The sequence below is a fragment of the Myotis davidii genome, unplaced genomic scaffold (genome assembly GCF_000327345.1).
Source record: "Myotis davidii unplaced genomic scaffold, ASM32734v1 scaffold228, whole genome shotgun sequence".
Classification (NCBI taxonomy): Eukaryota; Metazoa; Chordata; class Mammalia; order Chiroptera; family Vespertilionidae; genus Myotis; species Myotis davidii.
Genome location: NW_006300104.1, coordinates 274,219 through 294,582, shown reverse-complemented (window position 1 = coordinate 294,582; position 20,364 = coordinate 274,219). Strand labels below are relative to the sequence as shown.

General features: G+C 42.6%; 1 protein-coding gene across 1 annotated transcript in view; it reads left to right on the top strand.

The window, feature by feature from the left end:
* Window positions 1–20,364, top strand: part of PCSK5 (proprotein convertase subtilisin/kexin type 5) — a 416,138-nt gene that overhangs the window by 162,686 nt on the left and 233,088 nt on the right. The window contains exon 8 of the mRNA XM_006776508.2: window positions 11,108–11,320. Coding sequence (XP_006776571.2) covers window positions 11,108–11,320 — 213 coding nt within the window. The remainder of the gene's footprint in view (window positions 1–11,107; window positions 11,321–20,364) is intronic.

Below are 20,364 nucleotides of genomic sequence, written 5' to 3'. Positions count from 1 at the left end.
GCTGAAAGCACATGGTTGCTTCACAATCACAGATTGTCTCTACTACACACATGTAAGTGTACGTGCATGCACACACATATTTCTGTACCTGTAAATAAAAGGCATATGTTCATCAGGAGGAGGAGGAGAAGGAGGAGGAGAAGGGGTGTAATGAGCTTGTATAATAAAAACAGTAGCAATAATCATAATAAAATGAACCCATTCCTTTTGGGAGCGATGTGTTTTTATCTGATATAGACACCCAACTGTAACAGGATTGGTACCAGTGTACATTTTAATAAATGACAGATTGCTGTTAAATTGGTTGGCAAATGTTGTAAAACTTTGGAATGGTATACTGGTAGGCAAAGATAAACAAGAGAGTTTATTTCATGTTGGTTTCACTTAATGAAAATTGACTTTAACTGAGGTTTGTTTAAAGAACCCTCCCTGAGGAGCTAACTCTATGCGGACGGAACTGTTTAAGAGTTTTAACAGAGCTATGAAGTGACTTGCAAGTGGACCCAATAGAAGATTATCCATGTTGGAAACAAAGAAATATATGTCTTTCATAAATTCTGTAATCTTCACAAAGTTATCTGATAACCAGATGTCAAAGTTAGAGTACTCTGTTACTGTGAACTGGGATGCATTTCCATGGGAAGGAGCACAGATCTCTTCTGGTTTTGTGTCGGTGCAAATGTCAAAGATTTATTATCACCTTGTTTTCAGTTCTAGTTGAGGGATCCATTCTTAACTCTGTGAATAGTTTATACTAACTGCTGCAAATTCCATTCCAAATCCCTGCATTCTCCTTATGGCTTAACCAGCTATCAGTAGCAGTCCTCTTTTCTCTTAGTTTGCTTTGTTCTATTTATAGTGACTGCCGGGCGCCTGGGAGTAAGAGAAGTCCTTATCACAGGTCTCGTTCTGGTTGGGTCTGGATGTCCCTGTTTTATGGGGAAGATACAAAATCATACAGGAGTGGGATTAGGCCAAGTTAAGGTCTGTTCCAATCCTGAGTTTCTGTGATCCTAAACATAGATTTGAGAAAGTTCCTAGGGAGGACAGACTGATACATTTTCTGCTATGAAACATGGCAGTAACTGGAAAAGAAAGGCCGCTCTGTAATAAACAAGGATAAATTGAACTGAGTTGATAATATCATATGATTTAAAAGTCTATGCGGCTTTTATTGCAGATTTGTTTTTTCACTTAACTTGAGCCTAGAGTCCTCATCTTTAAGATGAAAACAATCAAACTTAATATTCAGGATTGTAAGCATTATCGTGATTTCTAATTCTGATAGCCACTTAAGTTGGGCATCGATTAATTTTCATCCGCCCCAACCAAGTCTCTAGATTTGGAAACTAACTCACTCTAGGCAAAGTAGGCAACCTGGCCATTAGAAAGCATGGCTGTGGTTCCGACATGGGCCTGTCTTCTCCCAAGCCCGTGCCCTTGGTCACCGTGCTGTGTCCTACCTGCTCCTCTCTAGCGCATCCTATCGCCCTGTCGGTGCACACTCAGCTTCCAGCCCACAGTCCTCTGCAAGTGAACACCGCCACAGGGACCTCTCCCTTCTCTGAACTCCTAGAGCAGTGGTTCTCAACCTTCTGGTCCTTTAAATACAGTTCCTCATGTTGTGACCCAACCATAAAATTATTTTTGTTGCTACTTCATAACTGCAATGTTGCTGCTGTTATGAATCGTAATGTAAATATCTGATATGCAGGATGGTCTTAGGCGACCCCTGGGAAAGGGTCGTTCAACCGCCAAAGGGGTCGCGACCCACAGGTTGAGAACTGCTGTCCTAGAGAATTTATCATCCAGGCATATTCTGAACTTCACTACTATATTGTCCCTTGGATGCAGCCTATGATGTTGTAGAAAGTACTGGCTTTAAAATCGCAGAGACCTGGGTTGAAATCTCAGTTAGGTTTCTCTAGAGTTTTGATATGGGACAAGAAACCAAGTTATCAGAGCTTCCGTTTCCCTGATAAAAGGCTATGATAATACTTTATGAAGCTGTCATGAAGACTGACAGATCTCTCACGTACAGTGCTCAGCCCAACTGCTGGTCTCCTCCCTGGAGGAAGGGCCCCATCGGATCCATTGTTAAGGAACCCAAGGTATTCATCACAGAGTCTTATAAATAATATTAACCTCATATTAATTGTAATTTTCCCCCCAAAATATGATCTGCTTTAAATCAGGATTGTGTTTATGGGAAGAAAATGTAGAGGGTTGATTTTTTTCTGTATTTTGAGCTACTCCGCTAAAGGTCAAGGTTATTGCTTAGTGGACTAGAAGACAGTGACAGTCAGATCCCTTTGGTGGGCTTTGGACAGGGGCAGCTTGCTTGTTGCCCTTTCAGAGTTGAGCTGGCCATTGGAACTAGTCCTTCGTGAGGCATTCTGTCACCTAGAACTAAGTTAAAAAGGAGTATAAACGTTCATTATTGCTGGAGTATCCTTCTATCCTTCTTTCTAAGTGCCTTTCCAAACGTTTACAATAAATTCCTTTCATACCCCTTTTGATAATGTTTTTCTTCTCTATGAAAGGACTTTTTTCAAGTTGATCTGAATAATTTTAAATAAATTAATATAGGTATCAGAAATAGCCTCAATTTCACACACCTGGCTCTCCTGAAAGTCAGATAATTTCGCCTTTCTTCTTGGGATGATCTAAGATGTAGAAGCTTTTGGCAGGGATGTCCTTTTTTCTCCTTAAAATGGGATTCCTGGGATGGTGGCTGTACCCAGAACCGTGATGTCGGTACTCTGTTAATTATTGATTGTTCTTACTGCTGAGAGGATATGAGATTCACATGCACTTTTTTAGCTGCTTGGAATGGGGAGTGAGATGCCTAATCTGCATGGTCCTCCTCCCAGCCCGTGTTACAGTCCCCAGGCCACAGGAAAACATCTGGATCAGGGCTTGGAGCTGGAAGGGCTCTGGGAGAGACCAGAAGTAAATTAACCTGAGTCTCGTTGAGGCTTTAGTGAGTCAGATGAGGGAGACAAGGTTTGAGAAAAAAAAAATGGGGAGTTGACCAATATGAATTGGCCACAGATAGAAAATAAAAAATAGGTAATTATATTGGGATTGTTGACTTAGCAAGAGATAGGGCAGGAGGAGGTTTGGGGGTCCTTTCCTGTAGTCCTCAGTTGTCAGTTAAGCAGTATTTCCTAAACCATGCTGTTAAGCATTTTTAGGAACACCCAGGGTCAGTACTGGTCAGTGAGGATCAGCAATGGTTGAGGTGAGACAGAATCCATCTGGTCCTAGCCCAGCCACTAAGTGGTTCTGCTTACTTCATTTCCTTATGTCAAAATTTAAAATTTCACTGCATGAATCTCTCATGTGTCCAGCTTTAAATAATATCTATAGCACTTTATTCGGCTCCAAATGTTTATTATGTGAAGTTCCTAAATGTACAGAACATCTAAAGGTTAATAGGAATCAAACTCTTTGCTTGAAAGTGTATTTACTTCCCTTTGTAAACACACCTGGTTTTTATTTCCTACTAGATACTCTACTACGCTCTGTCCCTGAAAGACTGGTTTCCTTCTTCCAGGCAGACTTTAAAAATAAACACAGAAAAAGAAACCCCACTGTTGTACTACTGCCGTCAGGAGCCTAGGGTCGCACCCTGTGCACGTCGGTGATAAAATCTAAGCTGCATGGTGTGTGCAAACCCCCCAGTGCCACCCCTTCTGAAGGAAGGGCAGCCCCGATAGCAGGGGGGATTCTCCCAGGCCTCTGCCCAGTTCACGTGCTACGAATTACGTCCTGGCAGATGTGGCGGACAAGCAACTCAATGTGTTTGTTTGTTTCTTTCTATTCACAGGATAAACATAAAATCAGCTTTTCATCAGGAAGCTGGGTCTGGGGAAGTTTTGGGTTTACAGCGTTCATTCATTAGTCTTCACACTAGCCTTTGGTCACATTACTCGACGGGTCTTTTAAAAGACCAAGCTCAAGTCACCTTTAGGTTCCTTGAATTCAGTGCCTCGCGCTGCTCGTTCATGTACTAGAACATGAATGATTCCGAGAAGAGACCCTAAATGAAGGTTATAAGTGGCATTTAAACCTTTGTCGTTTTACCAGAAATGCTTGCAACTATCGTCACTCACAACAGATCCCATAATTATCATTAGGTTCTCTATTCCTTTAAAGCAGAAGTCAACTGCATTTGGCCTGCTTGGGAAGCAAATAAATTGAAATTTCACTTGTGTTTGGTAAGGTTAATATGATCGCTAACAACTGCAACCAGTATTTTCTGTGTATTATTAAAAAGCCAACAGAACATTAAAAATTGCTTAATGTGCATGACTCAGAGACCTATTGTGCATTCAGCAAATTAGATTACAGAAGATCTGACGTGAGGTGGACGAGATAGGGAGGAAGTGATGTCACATGAGAAAGGACAGAAAGACAAAAATGAGAAGAAATAGATTCCTCTTCACAAAAGAGTCCCTTGCTTCTTTCACATTAAGTACTTTAGGAAAAGATGCATTTGTATTTTCCATCTTTTTTTCTCATCAATCATCCTCTGGCCGGCTGAGTAGCATAGAATGAGAATGGTGAAGACTCCACTCCTGTGGTGTTTTTGCACGTCCGTCTGTGGATGTTCAGACAGTCCCTCCAAGTCTGATTTCCTGCTACGTGGGCAGCTTTGGCCACAGACAGCAGGAGGGGGCGGGGGCCAGCAGGCCAGTGGAAGGCTGAACATCAACAGGTGTTGGTGGAGGACACTCTCGTGTGTTGGCTACCTGTTGAAATCATCTTTGGGGAGCTGTTACTTTCTATCGTTAACCATTTTCAGTCTTGGAATTTTTGCTTAGAAACAAGTGGAATTACCCAAGCTGTTGACTACACTGAAAACATCACATAAGCCATAATGGATGACAGTTTGATTTTAAAGTATATACTCTTACTCTGTTAAGGAATAAGATTTATTTTGGAAATGCTTGTCAGAATGTCCTTGAGCTTTAGAAAGATGAGTTCCCTCCATGTCTCAGCTGCTGAGTAGTTGCAGGTGTCCTTGCCTTTCTCCGACCTCTTCCAGCCGGCAGCCCCTGTCTCTCTGAACCGTGTGTGGAAGAACCGCATAGATGGCTGTGCTCTTTGCTCACAGAGTCAGAAAAAGCTGGGGCTGGTGAGGGGCTCTGGGGAACTGGGTATTCAGGCTGTTCTTGGAAGATATCACAATTAAGTGAAAGTTGCTTTATTGCTGGTATTGCTCTAAATTAACTATGCTGGTATGAAAACACCTAGCATAGTGTCCAGCCACATTTCTTTTGTATTATAAGAAGTCTCTGGGCACTTACTCATGGCCCTTTAAGAATACTTTCTACACAATATGGGATAATAGAGTCATGTTAAAATACCAAGTAACATCTAACTGCATTGGTTGAAAAGTTATCACACCACTTTAAAGAAAGAAATTTAGTTCCATCAAACTCTATAGCTCTCAAAACCTGGCTTGGGGTGTACAATTTAATTGGTAGTCTCACATAAAGTAGCCTTTTCTGACCCCCTGTACCACAAGAAAATCCAGTTCCTTTCTAGCCTTTAATAAAAACTCTATGGGGTATCATAAATTGACCTTTGTAGGGCATACATAAGAAGAAACACATGCACAATTAAATATAAAATGAAAGAGTATTTAGAGTTCGGTCAAATGGGTCCTGTGTGGATTTCACAATATATTTTGCCTTATGTTAGTTTACTAACTTTTAATTTAGTACTCAATCAAATTGGAGGGTTTTTTCCCCTCTTTTCATCCAAAGCCATATTTAAATAACCAATTATAATCGCAATACATTACTGAACTAAAAAATCTTATTTCCTATACGTTGGGAAAATATGTGTCTCAAGATTCTTTTCTCTTTACAATATTCTGCCCACCTTCCCTTCTCCCTACATCCCGCATGAAGATTTAATTCTTCAATTACTCTGAACTTTGGGGGAAATGTCCAGTTGCTGTTGTTTTTTAACTAATATTTTGGTTTTTCTGACTATTGCACACTAATGAAAATGCCCTGTGCATCTGTAGTAAATAAATCTTTGAATTGCTAATTGTTTCAGATTAACCTCAGAGATCTCTAGCAGCTGTTTTTATGGCATTTTCAGCATACAAATCAGTCTGTTCATTTCTGGGTCTTTAATCAAACCATAACACACATGCATGAAGGTCAGGTTGACTGGATAGAATGGCGGCAGCATCAGTTTATTCTGTAGATCCACGGGGGCCAGGTCATCCTTTATCTCCTCCTCTCACCTGTATTAGGAAACTCGGGCTGCCATCACAGAGTAACAAAGACTGGGTGGCTTAAACCACAGAATGTATTTTCTCCTAGTTCTGGAGGCTAAAAGGTTAGAAGTCCAGCATCGAGGTGCCAGTAAGGTTGAGTTCTGGTGACACATCTCCTCAGTTTGCAGACGGTCGCCTTCTTGCTGTGTCCTCACATGGCCTTTCCTCCTTGGGTGTACTTCCTGCGTCTCTTCTACTTCTCATAAGGAGAACAGTCTTACTAGCTTAGGGCCCCACTCTTATGACCTCACTTAACCTTCATTACCTCCTTAAAGGTCCTATCTTCAAATACAGTCACATTGGGGGGTTGGAGCTCAACATATGAATTTGGGGCTGGGGGATACAGTTCAGTCCATCACACACCTTAAGGATGATACCTGATGTCTCCCATTCCACCCTCCATACCCCTTCTCTCGAGGTGCTCCATGCTGAGGGGTACTGATCTCTGTGTCCTGTATGGTCTCCCAGGTCCTCTGGCTCCCAGGTTTTAGCCAATGGGATGGATATGGGAGAAATGGGGCGGGGAGAGGAGGAGACTGGGTCTCAGTATGTATTCCCCTGGCCCCTTTCTGAAGGGCTGATAGGGGTTGGTGTGTCCCCTGAGCAATTTTCAACTCCTGTTATCCCCTCTGTCTCCAGCTCCAGTGACTTCTCTCTACCCAACTCCTTGCAGGCCTGGTGCAGGGGATGGGTTATTGACCCAACACTGTCCTTAAGAGTTTCCCTTCACCATTGCCCAGTTGTGAAGTAATTACCTCAAATCATCTGTTTGATACAGGACGTCACCTCGGTCTGGAAGGGACGTTTCCAGGGTAGCAGCATCCCACTGTCTATTAACCAACTGTTATCCCAACCCAGGGGATCTCCCCAGGGCCCTTAGCCATGCCATTGTCCTCCCGAGTGGTGTCATCTGTGGATACTGCCAGAATAGAATGACTTGAGGTCATTGTGAAGGAGCCCTTGTGAAGTAGGGATCTTTAGGGGGGCTTTGAGGTCAGACCCTGAGTCCTTCCCTTGAGGACACTCGGGAGAGGTCCGAAGTTCTGATTCTGCAGGTCTGGAGAGAACTTGGAGGCTGGTCTGCTCTTAGATCCTAATGCCACGCTTCAGTGAGGACTCAGGAGTCTCAGCTAAACACAGCATAGCAAACATAAGCCCAAAAGAAAACTGCTGTAAGGGCTAAGGGCTCAGGCTTTGGTGCCAGTTGGATTTCAAGCTCTGGCTCTGGCGTTGGTCAGCGTTTCTGAGCCCCCATTTGGTCATCTGTAAAATGATGATATAGACTCGCTTTGTGCAGAATAACGTTGAAACAGTGCTTGGCGCATAGTAAGTGTCTATAAATGTTAGCTCTGTTGTTTTTAGCATACAGTGGACTTTTGTGTGTAACACTCCTCTTGATCATAAAGTAAAATTGTCTCTTAAGAATTGGTCCTAATACAGGAATAAATGTATTTGTATTTGTTTATAAAAATCATACACTGTTGCCAAAGGATGGTATGAAAATAAAATAAAAATCTTTCCTAAGCTTACCAAACAGGGTAAGTTCTGTTACTTCGTCACTTTATGGTAGCTTTATGCCTTTAACCTTATGCACATTAACTTCTTTACGTACACATACATTTTTTCCAAACAGAGACCATGCTATATCATTCTGTATCCTACATTTGTCTCTACATCATGAACATAAAAGTATCTCCTGAATATTTTCTTATTAAACATTCTTTAAAATTGAATTAGTTTTTAAAGATCTCTTTTGAATTTTATACACAGGCAGTCATAATTTTACATAGATATATAAATGCGTCATATATGCGCTCTCATTGTTTTGTGGTTTTACCTCTTCATGGTGCTATTTCAACCAGGTGGGTTTTGCATTATTTCACGTGTTCTGTTGACCTGTTAGGTAAGGCCCTGATGTGACCAGGCTTCTCACCTACAATACAGTCGCTTGGTGTGTGGTAGAGAAGCTACATTTTGGTGATGAACTGGAACCTTCCTTCTTTGGCTAAGAGGGTCTATTTCTGAAGTCCAGGTATAAGTCAGTGACTAGAATTTTTAAATCAGGCCACCCACAGGTAATGAGGGGCAATTCTGGGATTGACAAACTATTGAATATAGTCCTTGGTGTATGGTGGCTTGGTGATTTTTGCATCTTTTTCCATGTTTCATGAATATTTTGGTGGGAGACTGAAGGAAGGTAAACCAGACCCAGCTGTCCAGGGCAGTAGCATCCAGAAGTTTCTTTTCCTGTCTCTTCCTGAATTTGTCCCATTCCTGTGTAATCATATTGCATTTTTCCACATTGAAGGACAAAAGGAAATCTATGCTCAAGTCGGTCAAATCATGTCATAAATATTCTGTTCCTTGAGGATTCAAGGTCAGAGACAGTTTATCACAGATACTCCGGATTCTTTGTGGCCTCTCTTCTTGGTTCTTTTTTCCAGAAATTCTAAGACATCATCCCAAATATTTTTCCCTACCCCTAGGACCAGAAAGTGAGGGCCTGGAAGGAAGAGTCTCAGCCATCCCTATGTGATTTTTGGTTCTCGCTTCCTAATTACAAACTAAATGTTAGGTTTGGTGAGGTGTCCTCCAGTGTGCCTTCTAGTTTTAAAATGGTGAGATTTCTCCCAGACGCAGCTATAACTATTCCTATAAATATTCTTCACTTAGGCTTACCTCTGTTTCCTCCCAAGACCTCATCTTATAGAACCAAATAGTCATTATGCTTCAATATATCTATATTCTACTTTTCTTCTTGATTATTTTATGACATTAAGGATAGCTTTAATTTATGCCAAGGTTTGGCAAGGAAGAATATGACTCCATCTCCTAGCTATGTAAGATCATGAGTCTGGTTGAAGATGTCATCTGCAATCAAATATGTTTGAAAATTACTTCAGAATGTGCCTAAGGTCATACAGCCAGTACAAGGAAGAGTTTTGCAATGACCAACCACTATTAAAGACTCTGAGGAGTTCTGCAGTAAGAGAACCTGTTTAATTTTGCTGAACTCAGAGTTTCCAAACATATTTGATCTCTTGATATCCTTTTATTTCTGGTAGCATCCATTAATAATCCTTAGTTATTAGTGTCCACACCATGCACAGGGGAGGCACAGTTCTAGAAGGAAGGATATCGGACTTTTTCTGCCAATCACTGACATGTCATCTCAGATAAATACATAATCTTTCTACACCTCATGCTCCTCACCTGTGAAATGAGGGTGCACAGTAGCACCCCCTTCATGGTGGATGTAAATGTTGGTAGCAATAGTATTTGACTGTGGTGATTGGTGATTAATAATATTACAATTCTGGGGTCCAGCTGTCTGAGTTCAAATTTTGTCCTTCCTTGTACTGGCTGTATGACCTTAGGAGCATTACTGGACTTCTGTACTTCAATTATTCACCTGTATGGTGGGGACACAAATTGCACCATTCTCACAGGGTTATTAGAAGAATTCATTCTGATTCACGTAAAACTTTAGAACTATGTTTGGTCCATGGTAGGTACCTAATAAATGTTAGCCCTTATTATTATCATCACTAGAGGCCCGGTGCACAAATGCATACACCAGTGGGGTCCTTAAGCCTGGCTTGCGCCCTCTCACAATCCGGGACCCCTTCAGGGATGTAGTGGTGCACGAAGTGTCAGGCAGCTTAGAAGGAGCCTGAGGTGCCACTGCAGTTCATCCTGGCCCTGCTGCACCTGCCACCATCTCTTGTTAGTGCTGCTATAGAGGCGGACTGCTGCAGCTATGCTCGCCAGCTATGAGCCCGGCGTCTGGTGCCCATCGGTCAGCTGAGTGGCACTCCCACTGTGGGAGTGCACTGACCACCAGGGGGCAGTTTCTGCATTGAGCATCTGCCCCCGGTGGTCAGTGCACATCATAGCAACCAGTTGAACGGTCGAATGATTGACCAGTTGCCTAGGGTTTTATATATATAGATTGGTGCTATTGTTACTTCTATAACTGTGCCATGTGAGAAAGATTATTTTAGTTACTTCTTTTATGGGTTTATTTGACTTATAACATTATATTAGTTTCAAATGTACAACGTTAATGATTCAGTGTTTGTATATATTGTGAAATGTCATGAGAGTGAGTCTAGTTAACTTCCATCATCTCACATAGTTACCAATTTTTTTCTTGTGATGAGAACTTTTAAGATCTATTCTCTTAGCAACTTTCAAATATGTAATACACTATTATTAATCACTAGAGGCCCGGTGCAAGAATTCATGCACCAGTGGGATCCCTCAACCTGGCCTATGGGATCGGGCTGAAACCGGCTCTCTGACATCCCCTGAGGGCACAGACCAGGCCAAGGGAACTCACCGGTACATGATCGGGGCGGGGAGGGACTGCACAAGGGCTCCAGGGCATGTCTGGCCCATTTTGCTCAGTCCTAATTGGCTGGACCTCAGCAGCAAGCTAACCAACCAGTTGTAGCATCTGCCCCCTGGTGGTCAGTGCACATCATAGTGAGTAATTGAGAGGCCTTAGCATATCATTAGCATATTATTCTTTGATTGGTTGAACAGATGACTGGACAACTGGACACTTAGCATATTAGGCTTTTATTATATAGGATAGTCACCATGCTATACATTTTAGTTTCTACAAGTAACTCCTCTTACATCAAAACACAACTTAAAGTTAAACACAGCATGTTATTAAAATAGCATCACACACTCCTGCAAATATCTGATTGTGTCTTGTCAATTTTGATCTCTTCATCTAGAGCCTGGGATCCTCGTCTTCCATCATTTAACTGCTTAACATTTTGTCTTTGTGAACAGGGGCGGAGAGGCCTGGGCTCTGTTTTTGTCTGGGCGTCAGGCAATGGCGGAAGGAGCAAAGACCACTGCTCCTGTGACGGCTACACCAACAGCATCTACACCATCTCCATCAGCAGCACAGCCGAGAGTGGAAAGAAGCCGTGGTACCTGGAAGAGTGTTCCTCCACACTGGCCACAACCTACAGCAGCGGAGAGTCCTACGATAAGAAAATAGTACGTGCCATTTGCATGCCTGCCAGGATGTATTTATTTATCCTTCACTTTGACATCCAGACAGAAAATCACAAATCCTTTTTTTAATACTCACCTGAGGACATGCTTAAGATACGTTGTATGCAAGTGTGTGTGTGTGTGAGAGAGAGAGAGAGAGGGAGAGGGAGAGAGAGGGGGAGAGAGAGAGAGAGAGAGAAAGAGAGAGAGAGAAGGAGAAAGAGGCAAACATCGATCAGTTGCCTTCCATATGCTCCCCGACTAGGGATCAAACCTGCAACCCAGATATGTGCCCTGACCAGGAATCTCACCAGCAACCTTTTGGTGCTCTGGGCAACACTCAACCAACTGAGCCACTCCAGCCAGGTGGGAAATCCCAAATTTATATGCACATGTAATATATGGAAATAGAAAGTCTGATTAGCTGATTACTCAATACAAGTATTTGTAAATGCTACCATTTCGTGGAAAAACCCTGTCCAGATGATGACATCCTGCATTTAATGTGGCCTTAGACATGATTACGCTTCAGTTATATGGAGGACAAATGAATGGTTCCCCTTTACCCAGTGAGTTAGTGGTAAGAAGGGACTAGAATCTAAATCTGACTCTGAGCCCGGTGCCTGTATCCCTGTAGTCCCCACACTGCCTTTCAGCCTTAGCGTCAGGGCTTCGGTTTCCAAAGACAGCTAATTCAGAGGGAAAAACAAAAGTATAGGAGGAAACCCAGAATTCCAGTTGGACTCTCTTTATTTAACGTGAACGAAACCTATACGAAAGATGCTTTTCTAATATTTCCTCACCAAGTTGGCCTGAGTGAAAAGCACAGAGTCCTGTGTGATCTCCTGCTTGCTAACATGCCTACTCTCTATGCAGACAGCAAAAGGATTGGTGAGAGTTCAGGTTGCAGGACCAGCCTGCATGGGTTTCATTGGGTGTTGAACTATTTACTAGCTGGGTAACTTTAGACACGGTACTGAATTTTTCTCTTTTAGTGCTCTTGCTTGTAAAGTGGGGACATTTAATAGTTCATAGTTTGTGGAGTTATTACAGAGATTATGAGGAAGTAAATAAAAAGAACTTTGTGTACTAGCTGACCCATTTGTGCTCCAGAAAGATCTGGCTTTGGGGGTACCCTGCACATGCTGCTGATTCTAAATGTCAAACACCTTTGTACTTTGCTCTTTTCCTGATCATGGTTTTGTGACCTGTCTAGGGTTTTGTCTTACTAAAGTGGAGTTCAGCTGCTATGCCTGCCACCTTAACATTTAGCCAAGACCTTGCTCTCGGGTCTTATTGATGCTACATCTGACTTTTCCACGGCAGTGATAGGACCCTACCTCATCCACGGTGTTCTTTATTCATTTATATTATATGATTTTATGTTTGATTTTTTAATTACTTCTTAAGACCTTTAGTGACGTTTTGCAGATTGATTTAAATAAAAACTGCCTACCATGTACAGATCCCATCTGTCCCCATCTTGCCCTAACTTCTTTACCATAGCTGGGCTAAAAGAAATACACATGGGTCTGCCTTTAAGCACCTCCATCAATCATCAGTAAACATAACTCTGCAATACACAGTGAAATATGAAAAGAGGAAGTACAGAGATGAGTATGTTTTGAAGTTTCACAGCTTTCTTAATGGGATCGTGATCCTCTGTGATGTGTTTGTTACCTTCATCATGGAAATACTATAATAGAGGAATGTTCCTTCAGCTTTCAAATATGAAGACATTGTTTCTCAGAACTAATAATCAGTGTCCACTAGTAATAAGAGACACTGGTCAGTCCTGCATCATGAAAATCTTGAGAAAACTCCTTGGACTAAGGATCCCCTTCTTATACCTCTCAAGTATGAAGGCAGTTTGAGACAGACTCACCTTTGCTTCAAAGTAAATAGGCCCATCTAGTCCAATTTATCCCTGATTGCTGGGGTTGAAGGGGGGGTACTCTTAAATTCCATAATTGTCTTCCTTAAGGAAAACTTACAATCCAAAGGGTAAAATATCAAAAGGAAGGGAGGGTTGTCTGAGCCTCATATAGGAGAAACAATGTGGACAGAGGGACCTCAAAATTGTTACTGTTAGATTTAGTCCTTAGACTTGACCTTCCTGGTCCCTTCATCATTATTTGCTGTGATTGTGCAGTAGCTTTTATGACCCCCATGACAGGATGGTCATGTAGGATTCTCTCATGGATGGACAAATTGGTCCATTCGGTGGTCCAGGATAAGGCTTGAAAGGGAAGGTGGGCACTGACATATCCTTGCTTCGGGTCCTGTACTTTACTTTTCCCTAGTTGCTGCTTTTGATGTCAAAACCTTAACTGATTCACTATATATTTAACATTTACTCATTTCTAATTTGTATTTAATCTCTCCCGTTTTCATTACAGCAGCTTACTAGCAATTTTCTTTATCTGGTTCTCAGATTCTCTTATTTTGCTTGAATCTCCGGATTGCTCTCAATCGGAGAGGGAATGTGGGAGCTGTTTCAAACTGTAGTCGCTAGCTTCAGACTGTGCAGGGGCTAAGCAGCCTTCACGGTGCCTTGGTTCCTTCATCTATACAATGGAGGTAAAACCAGCATCAACCTCACAGATTTTCCTGAAGAGAATAAGTATGAGGTGAAGGTATTTACACAGCACCTGACACAGTCAGTGGCTGGTACCATGGTTCCCCGAGTCAGTGTAGCTTTCTGCATCCTGCAGAAAGGAAGCTAGGCTGGTCATTTTCCCAGCTTTTGTTAACAGAGGTGCCTGTTGCACTCCCCTGACCCCCCACCACCCCATTCTGCCGATCTATAAAATACTGAATCTGTTCCACCCACCCCATAAAGCAGTGGTTCTCAACCTTGGCTGCACACTAGAATCATCTGGGAATCTTTTTAAAATCCTGATTTCTGGGCCTCATCCTCCGGAAATTCTGTTTCTTTGTTACTAATGTTGTGGCCCCACCCCATAACAAAGAAACAGAATTTCTGGAGGATGAGGCCCAGAAATCAGGATTTAAAAAAGATTCCCAGGTGATTCTAATGTGCAGCCAAGGTTGAGAACCACTGCCATAAAGAAAGGCACTTTGATGGCGAACATGTTAACAGTGTGAACATGAGTAGAGGTGGCAGCCACATCAGCCTTTTATGGCCCCGCTGACCCCTTTTCCTTCTAGACGTCAGGATGACAGAGAGTCCTGTGTTGCTGCTGGGACCTTGTCTTCATCAGGCTTTGAACCAGGCTCGAGTGGCCCCTCGGAGATGCCCGCATCCTGTTAGTGGCATCTGTGATGGAGTGTTACGGAGATGGCAACGTCTCCCTTTCTGCTCGGGGCTCTCTTCCCGGGGTCATTCGTTTTCTTTTGTCACTTGCGGCCTCTCCAGAAGTGCACACTCATCATTCCTCAGTCACAGAGCACCTTTGTGATCTGAACCAAGGCAGCTGCTGGGGACCCAGGAGAGAGGAAACATCTCCTCTCTGCTTCTCGGAAAGCACTTCTGTTAAATAAAGTGACCTTGTCCTCAACAAATGCCTTCTCGCGGCATGCAAGCAGGAAATCCTCGCCTGGGTTTCAAAACATAGCGAGGTCTCCATCCATCTCTTGGTTTCCTGCCACTACTGTTAGGGTGACTGTGGACCTTGGTATTCCATTCATGCTTTAATAGATCCGATCGGGGGGGCCCGATATCATATTATTATAGCAGCTGAAGCACCAAAATATCAAGATCACTACAGTAAGGAGCTCCTCTATAAGATAAACAGAAACCAGTGGACATGACTGGTTATTATAAAGCCATGGTATGAAGTAATATTTTAATTAACCATAGTGTATACATCTTGGTTCGTGTTGAATATGTAATATGTTTATAGTGCTTCAAAATGTCCTAAATATAACATTGTAGTCCTCTAATGTGTGTCCCTGCACTATGTACATCGAATGCATTTGTCATCATGTCTCCAGAACACTTTGCAGGAAGATAAGGTGTTTTCCCTGCCTTACAGATGAGAAACCTAAAGCTCGAAAGGTTAAGAGAAACAAAGCTAGTAGGTGGTAGAGCCCAGATTCCAACCAAAATCAGATAGACACCCCAAAATCCACCTTGCAACCAATATGCTATCAGGCCATTGTTCAGGGACACCCAGTATGGGGCTATATGACAATTGGCGTCATTTTTTTTTTTTTACAACATGGCCCACTTATTTTGACTTTCATTAGTTTTCATAACCCCCCTCAGACAATTGGTCCTCTTGCAAAAACCTAAAACTCTTTGCCAATCTGAGTTGCTAGTGCCTGTAGCACAGTGTGGGCACCAAATTCCCCAAGCATATGCTGTTTTGTGTGACATTCAACTCAGGGCTCTGTCCTGGGAAAAGTGAAGTCTGTTAGACCAGAAACCACTTCTTTATTATGTCTGTTCTCAATTTTCACCTCAGAGAGGATATTCTTCTTCACCTCCCCTGAAACAGCGGCTCTTCCCTCCACTATACTCTACTCTTAGCCCATTCAATTTTCTTTCTAGTTTCCACAGAGCTACTTAACATGAGATCGTACATTTTCTTATTGACTGTTTTTCACACTAGAATGGAAAGTACTTGAGATTGAAGACTTTGTTTTGATCTCCCCAGAGCCTGAGCTTAATAACTAATTAGGCATAAATGGCTAATCAGACATCGGGAAGGATGGAAGCTTTAGGAGTGTTTACAGGAAGACAGAGGGGTGTTGTGTCTCTCTAAGGAAAACTGCTCCTGCTGATAGGTTGGTGAGAGGCAAAGGGTATGTGACAATATATTTAGCGTAGAAAATTGCCTGGAGTCCATTTTCCATCTTACAACTTGATATAGCTGTAACATATTACCTTTCTTAGTGTCAAAGACCATTAAAGATCCAGTCTATAACTACATCCCATCCCAGCATTTCTGCCAAGTTCTGTTTGGGAGCTAAAGCTCCCCTCTCTTCCCAGTCACTCCCACCATTAAATTATCTCTTGCCTTTGGGACTAGTTGAGTTTTTGCCTTTTTTCTCCCCTGTAGTAATTTGGCTCGGTGATTAGAATTCGGGGGCCATGGTATCCCTCCCGGGATGGGTTCTGTGAGCCAAGGTTGAGAGAATATATGCTCTACTCAACCCTCTCCTGATGTCATTTTATTCATTTGTGTTCAAAACAAACTTGCTGCCTGGGGTGTATCGGGGTTGGCCTGAAGCACCAATTCCACGTGGAGGAATTATCTTACTGCTTTTAGTCCTTCTCAGCAGCCACACATTTCCTTTTGCAGAAACATCGTGAACTCCCCCAACACTCAACTCATTAGTCAGTACAGGTACTTTCTCTGTCCTCTCTCTCTCCTTTTGATTCCGGAACTGTCATTACTTTTCATGAGTGAAAGACTAGCAAACCCAGATGTGTTTAGTTTGTGTGGAAGTTTGGTACATATTCTCTTGAGAATGGGAGTGGGGAGGGGGAGGGAAAAGAAAGTTTGTTCCTGAAAAGTTCTGATATTTATTATGGCCCAAAGGAGACTCGGTGTGCCCACTGGCTGACTTAGGCCGGTCCCAGGTCCCACCGTCCTTGCTGGTGGTGGTCTGACTGTCACCCTTACTCTCCCACATGACCACACTCTGTGACTCAGCTTTTTCTTTTCTGCCATTGCAGGATTTACTACTTCACTACCTACCCGCTCTTCAGTAGCCGTTAGTGCTTGGGCAAGCTAGCTTCCCCCAACCTCCACCTACTAAGTTAATAAATAGTATATCTTCTTTGGAGCGTTCTTGTGGGACTAAATGTGGTTTTTTTATGCACATGAAAGTGCACGTGCACGCGCACGCACACACACACACACACACACACACAAACACAAACACAAACACACACCTCTATTACCCGTTGCCTCACGCATTGCAGGTTGCCCGTGGTGGTAGCCATAGTAGCTGTGGGGGGAATTGCTCTCCTTTACTTAGCCCCTGGATTGCATATAGACATATACACACATACTTTTTATAGGTTGCTTATAAGTTTATGTGAGTTCTGTTTGGAGAGTCAATAAAGAAGTGACCTTGAAGTCTTTCCTAAGAAGTGGGAGAGTTTAAAGTACAGAACAAAATGAGCTCAGATGAGCTTGACTTTAGCAATTCAACTTAGCCAATACTGTGCTTCTGCTCCGTACCTAACGTTACGAGCTCCGAGCAAACATGATGTAAGATGGCATCTTTCTGTAGTGATCGCAACATCACATTTGTAAGCAAAACCTTACTTTTGCAGTTCACATTTATAGATTCTCGTAGCAACACGTGAGTGGAATTTCATGTGGACTTGTCAGCAATGATTGAATTTTACACCAGTCCTTGTGACTTTGGTGAACACATAAAGCATTAATTGGTCCTCAGTTCCTTTTTATTTTGCTGTGCTTTCATAAATCAGCTTCTTCTGTTTTATCCATGGACACATTTAAGGTTTTTCATTTCTCTCCTTATCGCTCGGAGCTGTGTCTGAAACAGCTTTCTGGGCACATTTCTAATCCAAATGAAAATCAACACCAGAGACAAATTCATTTCATGTTTGAAAACTATCTGTTCAGTTGCACTTTTACCAGATAAGAGACAATATGGCACCTTCAAAATAAAACAGATCACAAGATAACCCAGAGATAAAAAACCCTTAACTGGAGGGTTGCTATAAAGGCTTGTCGCTTACGGCCAAAGTCAGTCTGGACTGAGATTCCCCGGAGAATGACATCAACAGACTAAAATAAAAGATTCAATCAGCCCCAGTAATGAAATATGATAGATTAGGAAATAATGGTTTAGGATGAGAAAAAGTGATGGTTCTTCTGCAAGGAAGCCAGGCCAGGCCTGAACAAAACCCACTCCTCACCATAGGAGGATGGCGTCCCTAACTTTGTAGAGTCCAAAAAAACCATCTGCTACTCATCCTGGGACAGGCTGAAAATCTAATTTGCCGATCAGGACAGCTTTGATCTGGCTTGGGGCCTGGTGTCATCTCCTGTTTTCTTCACTCTGATGGGCAGGAATGATATTTTCTTGAGCAATCAGAGGGGTTCTGAGGAGGAAAATTCTGTTTCTGATTTGGGTAGCGAATTAAGGGAATTTGGAGCGTGCAAGATGCGCCGCCGGGCTTGCAACCAGGTTCCGAGACATTCTTTACAGTGGAATCTAAACGTGAAGTGCTTTATTGTTCCGTTTTCACATACAGCATCTCTGGACTCCCTGCCCTGGGATGTGGGCCGAGTGCAACTTTTCCTTTAAATTACCATGTCAGATCTTGTATGCATGCGTTATGATTAATGGGGTTACCCCGTGTGGTTCCAGTTTTCAGAACATCATTTTTCTTCAAGATTGCATGCTCCTTGGTGGTCTTTGCCTTTTCTTTCTAAAGACACAAAAATTTCTCCGGTACTGTGGCTACTCTTAATGATGAAAACCCTGCCTTAGATCTTTCTGGTAATTTACACCTAAATATCTTTGCCACTGACAGTAACTTCCTCTTGAGATGACCCAGCTGGAATTTCCACTTAAGGCAGGATGAGAAGGGAGTGAGGATGTTTTTGTTTCTTTTCTCTCCATTCCTTCCTCCTCTCCATCACCTTCCTGTTCCACTCCCTTCCCACCCCTGCTCACTACTCAAGTTTCATCTCCTTGAAGTGGTTGGCGGGGAGGGGCGGCGGGGGGAGAGAGATAAAAACACAGTGGTGACTGGAATTCTGCAGTCCTACCTATATCAATAGCATTTATCACTAAATTGGTGTTTATATGGAAAAGCACTGAGTGGCTTTCTGTTTAAGTCTATTATTATATGTATAATATAATATATAGGTGTCTATACCTGATGTCTATATATAGATAGGGCAAATTCCGATTGCAAACCCGACATCCTAAAACTTTTATTGTTCATGTTTGGGATTGGCAGGAGGTGGTAATTTATTAGACTCAAAAATGCAACACACACTTGGCGTGTTTATTCTGGATTTGATTCTGTGCATTGAAAGTGTCTGAAGAATAAGGAAAGGAAGCCAAGTGGGAAAACATCATGAAAAATTTTGAATCCAGGCACTAGTCATTGAAAAAAAAAAATAAAACTTGGCAAAGGAACGTGACCATGAGGGTGAGGTAAAATGGGAAGAATGCAGCAAGGCCATCTTTCAACAAGAGCGTATCTGAAAACAGGGAAACCGGCTGCTCCTGGGCTGTTTATGCATTGATTTAGGGATCAGGCCTTTGGAAAATAGGGCTGCAGATTTACCCATCATTTCAAATGAAGTAGAAATACCTTTTCAATGATCCACCAGTCCCACTTCGGGTACATATCTAAAATAATTGAAAACAGAATCGCGAAGAGATATTTGCACACCCATGTTCATTGCAACATTATTCACAATACCAAGAGGGGGAAGTAACCCGAGTGCCCATTGACAGATGGATTAATAAAGACAATGTAGCATATACATACAATGGAATACTATGCAGCCTAAAAAGTGGGAAATCCTACAACATGGATGAATCTTGAGGACAGAATTTTAAGTGAAATAAACCAATCACAAAAAAAGACAAATGCTGTATAATTCTACCTATAACAGGTACGTAAAGTAGTCAAACTCATAGAAGCAAAAGTGGAATGGTTGTTGCCAGGGTTGGGGGGGAGGGGAAAAAGTGGAGTTACTCAGTGGGTAGAGTTTCAGTCATGCAAGATTAAAAGTTCTAGAAATCTGTTATACGGCAATGTGCATATCCTATATAATAAAAAGCTAATATGCAAATCAACTGAACGGCGGAACGACTGGTTGCTATGACATGCACTGACCACCAGGGGCAGACGCTCAACACAGGAGCTGCCCCTTGGTGGTCAGTGCACTCCCACAGGGGAAGTGCCACTCAGCCAGAAGCTGGGCTCATGGCTGGTAAGTGCAGTGGCAGTGGCAGGAGCCTCTCCCACCTCCCCTGCAGGCGGGCGGTAAGGAGTGAGGGGTCCCGGACTGCAAGAGCCCCAGACTGCTAGAGGGATGTCTGACTACTGGCTTAGGCCCAATCACATGGTTGGG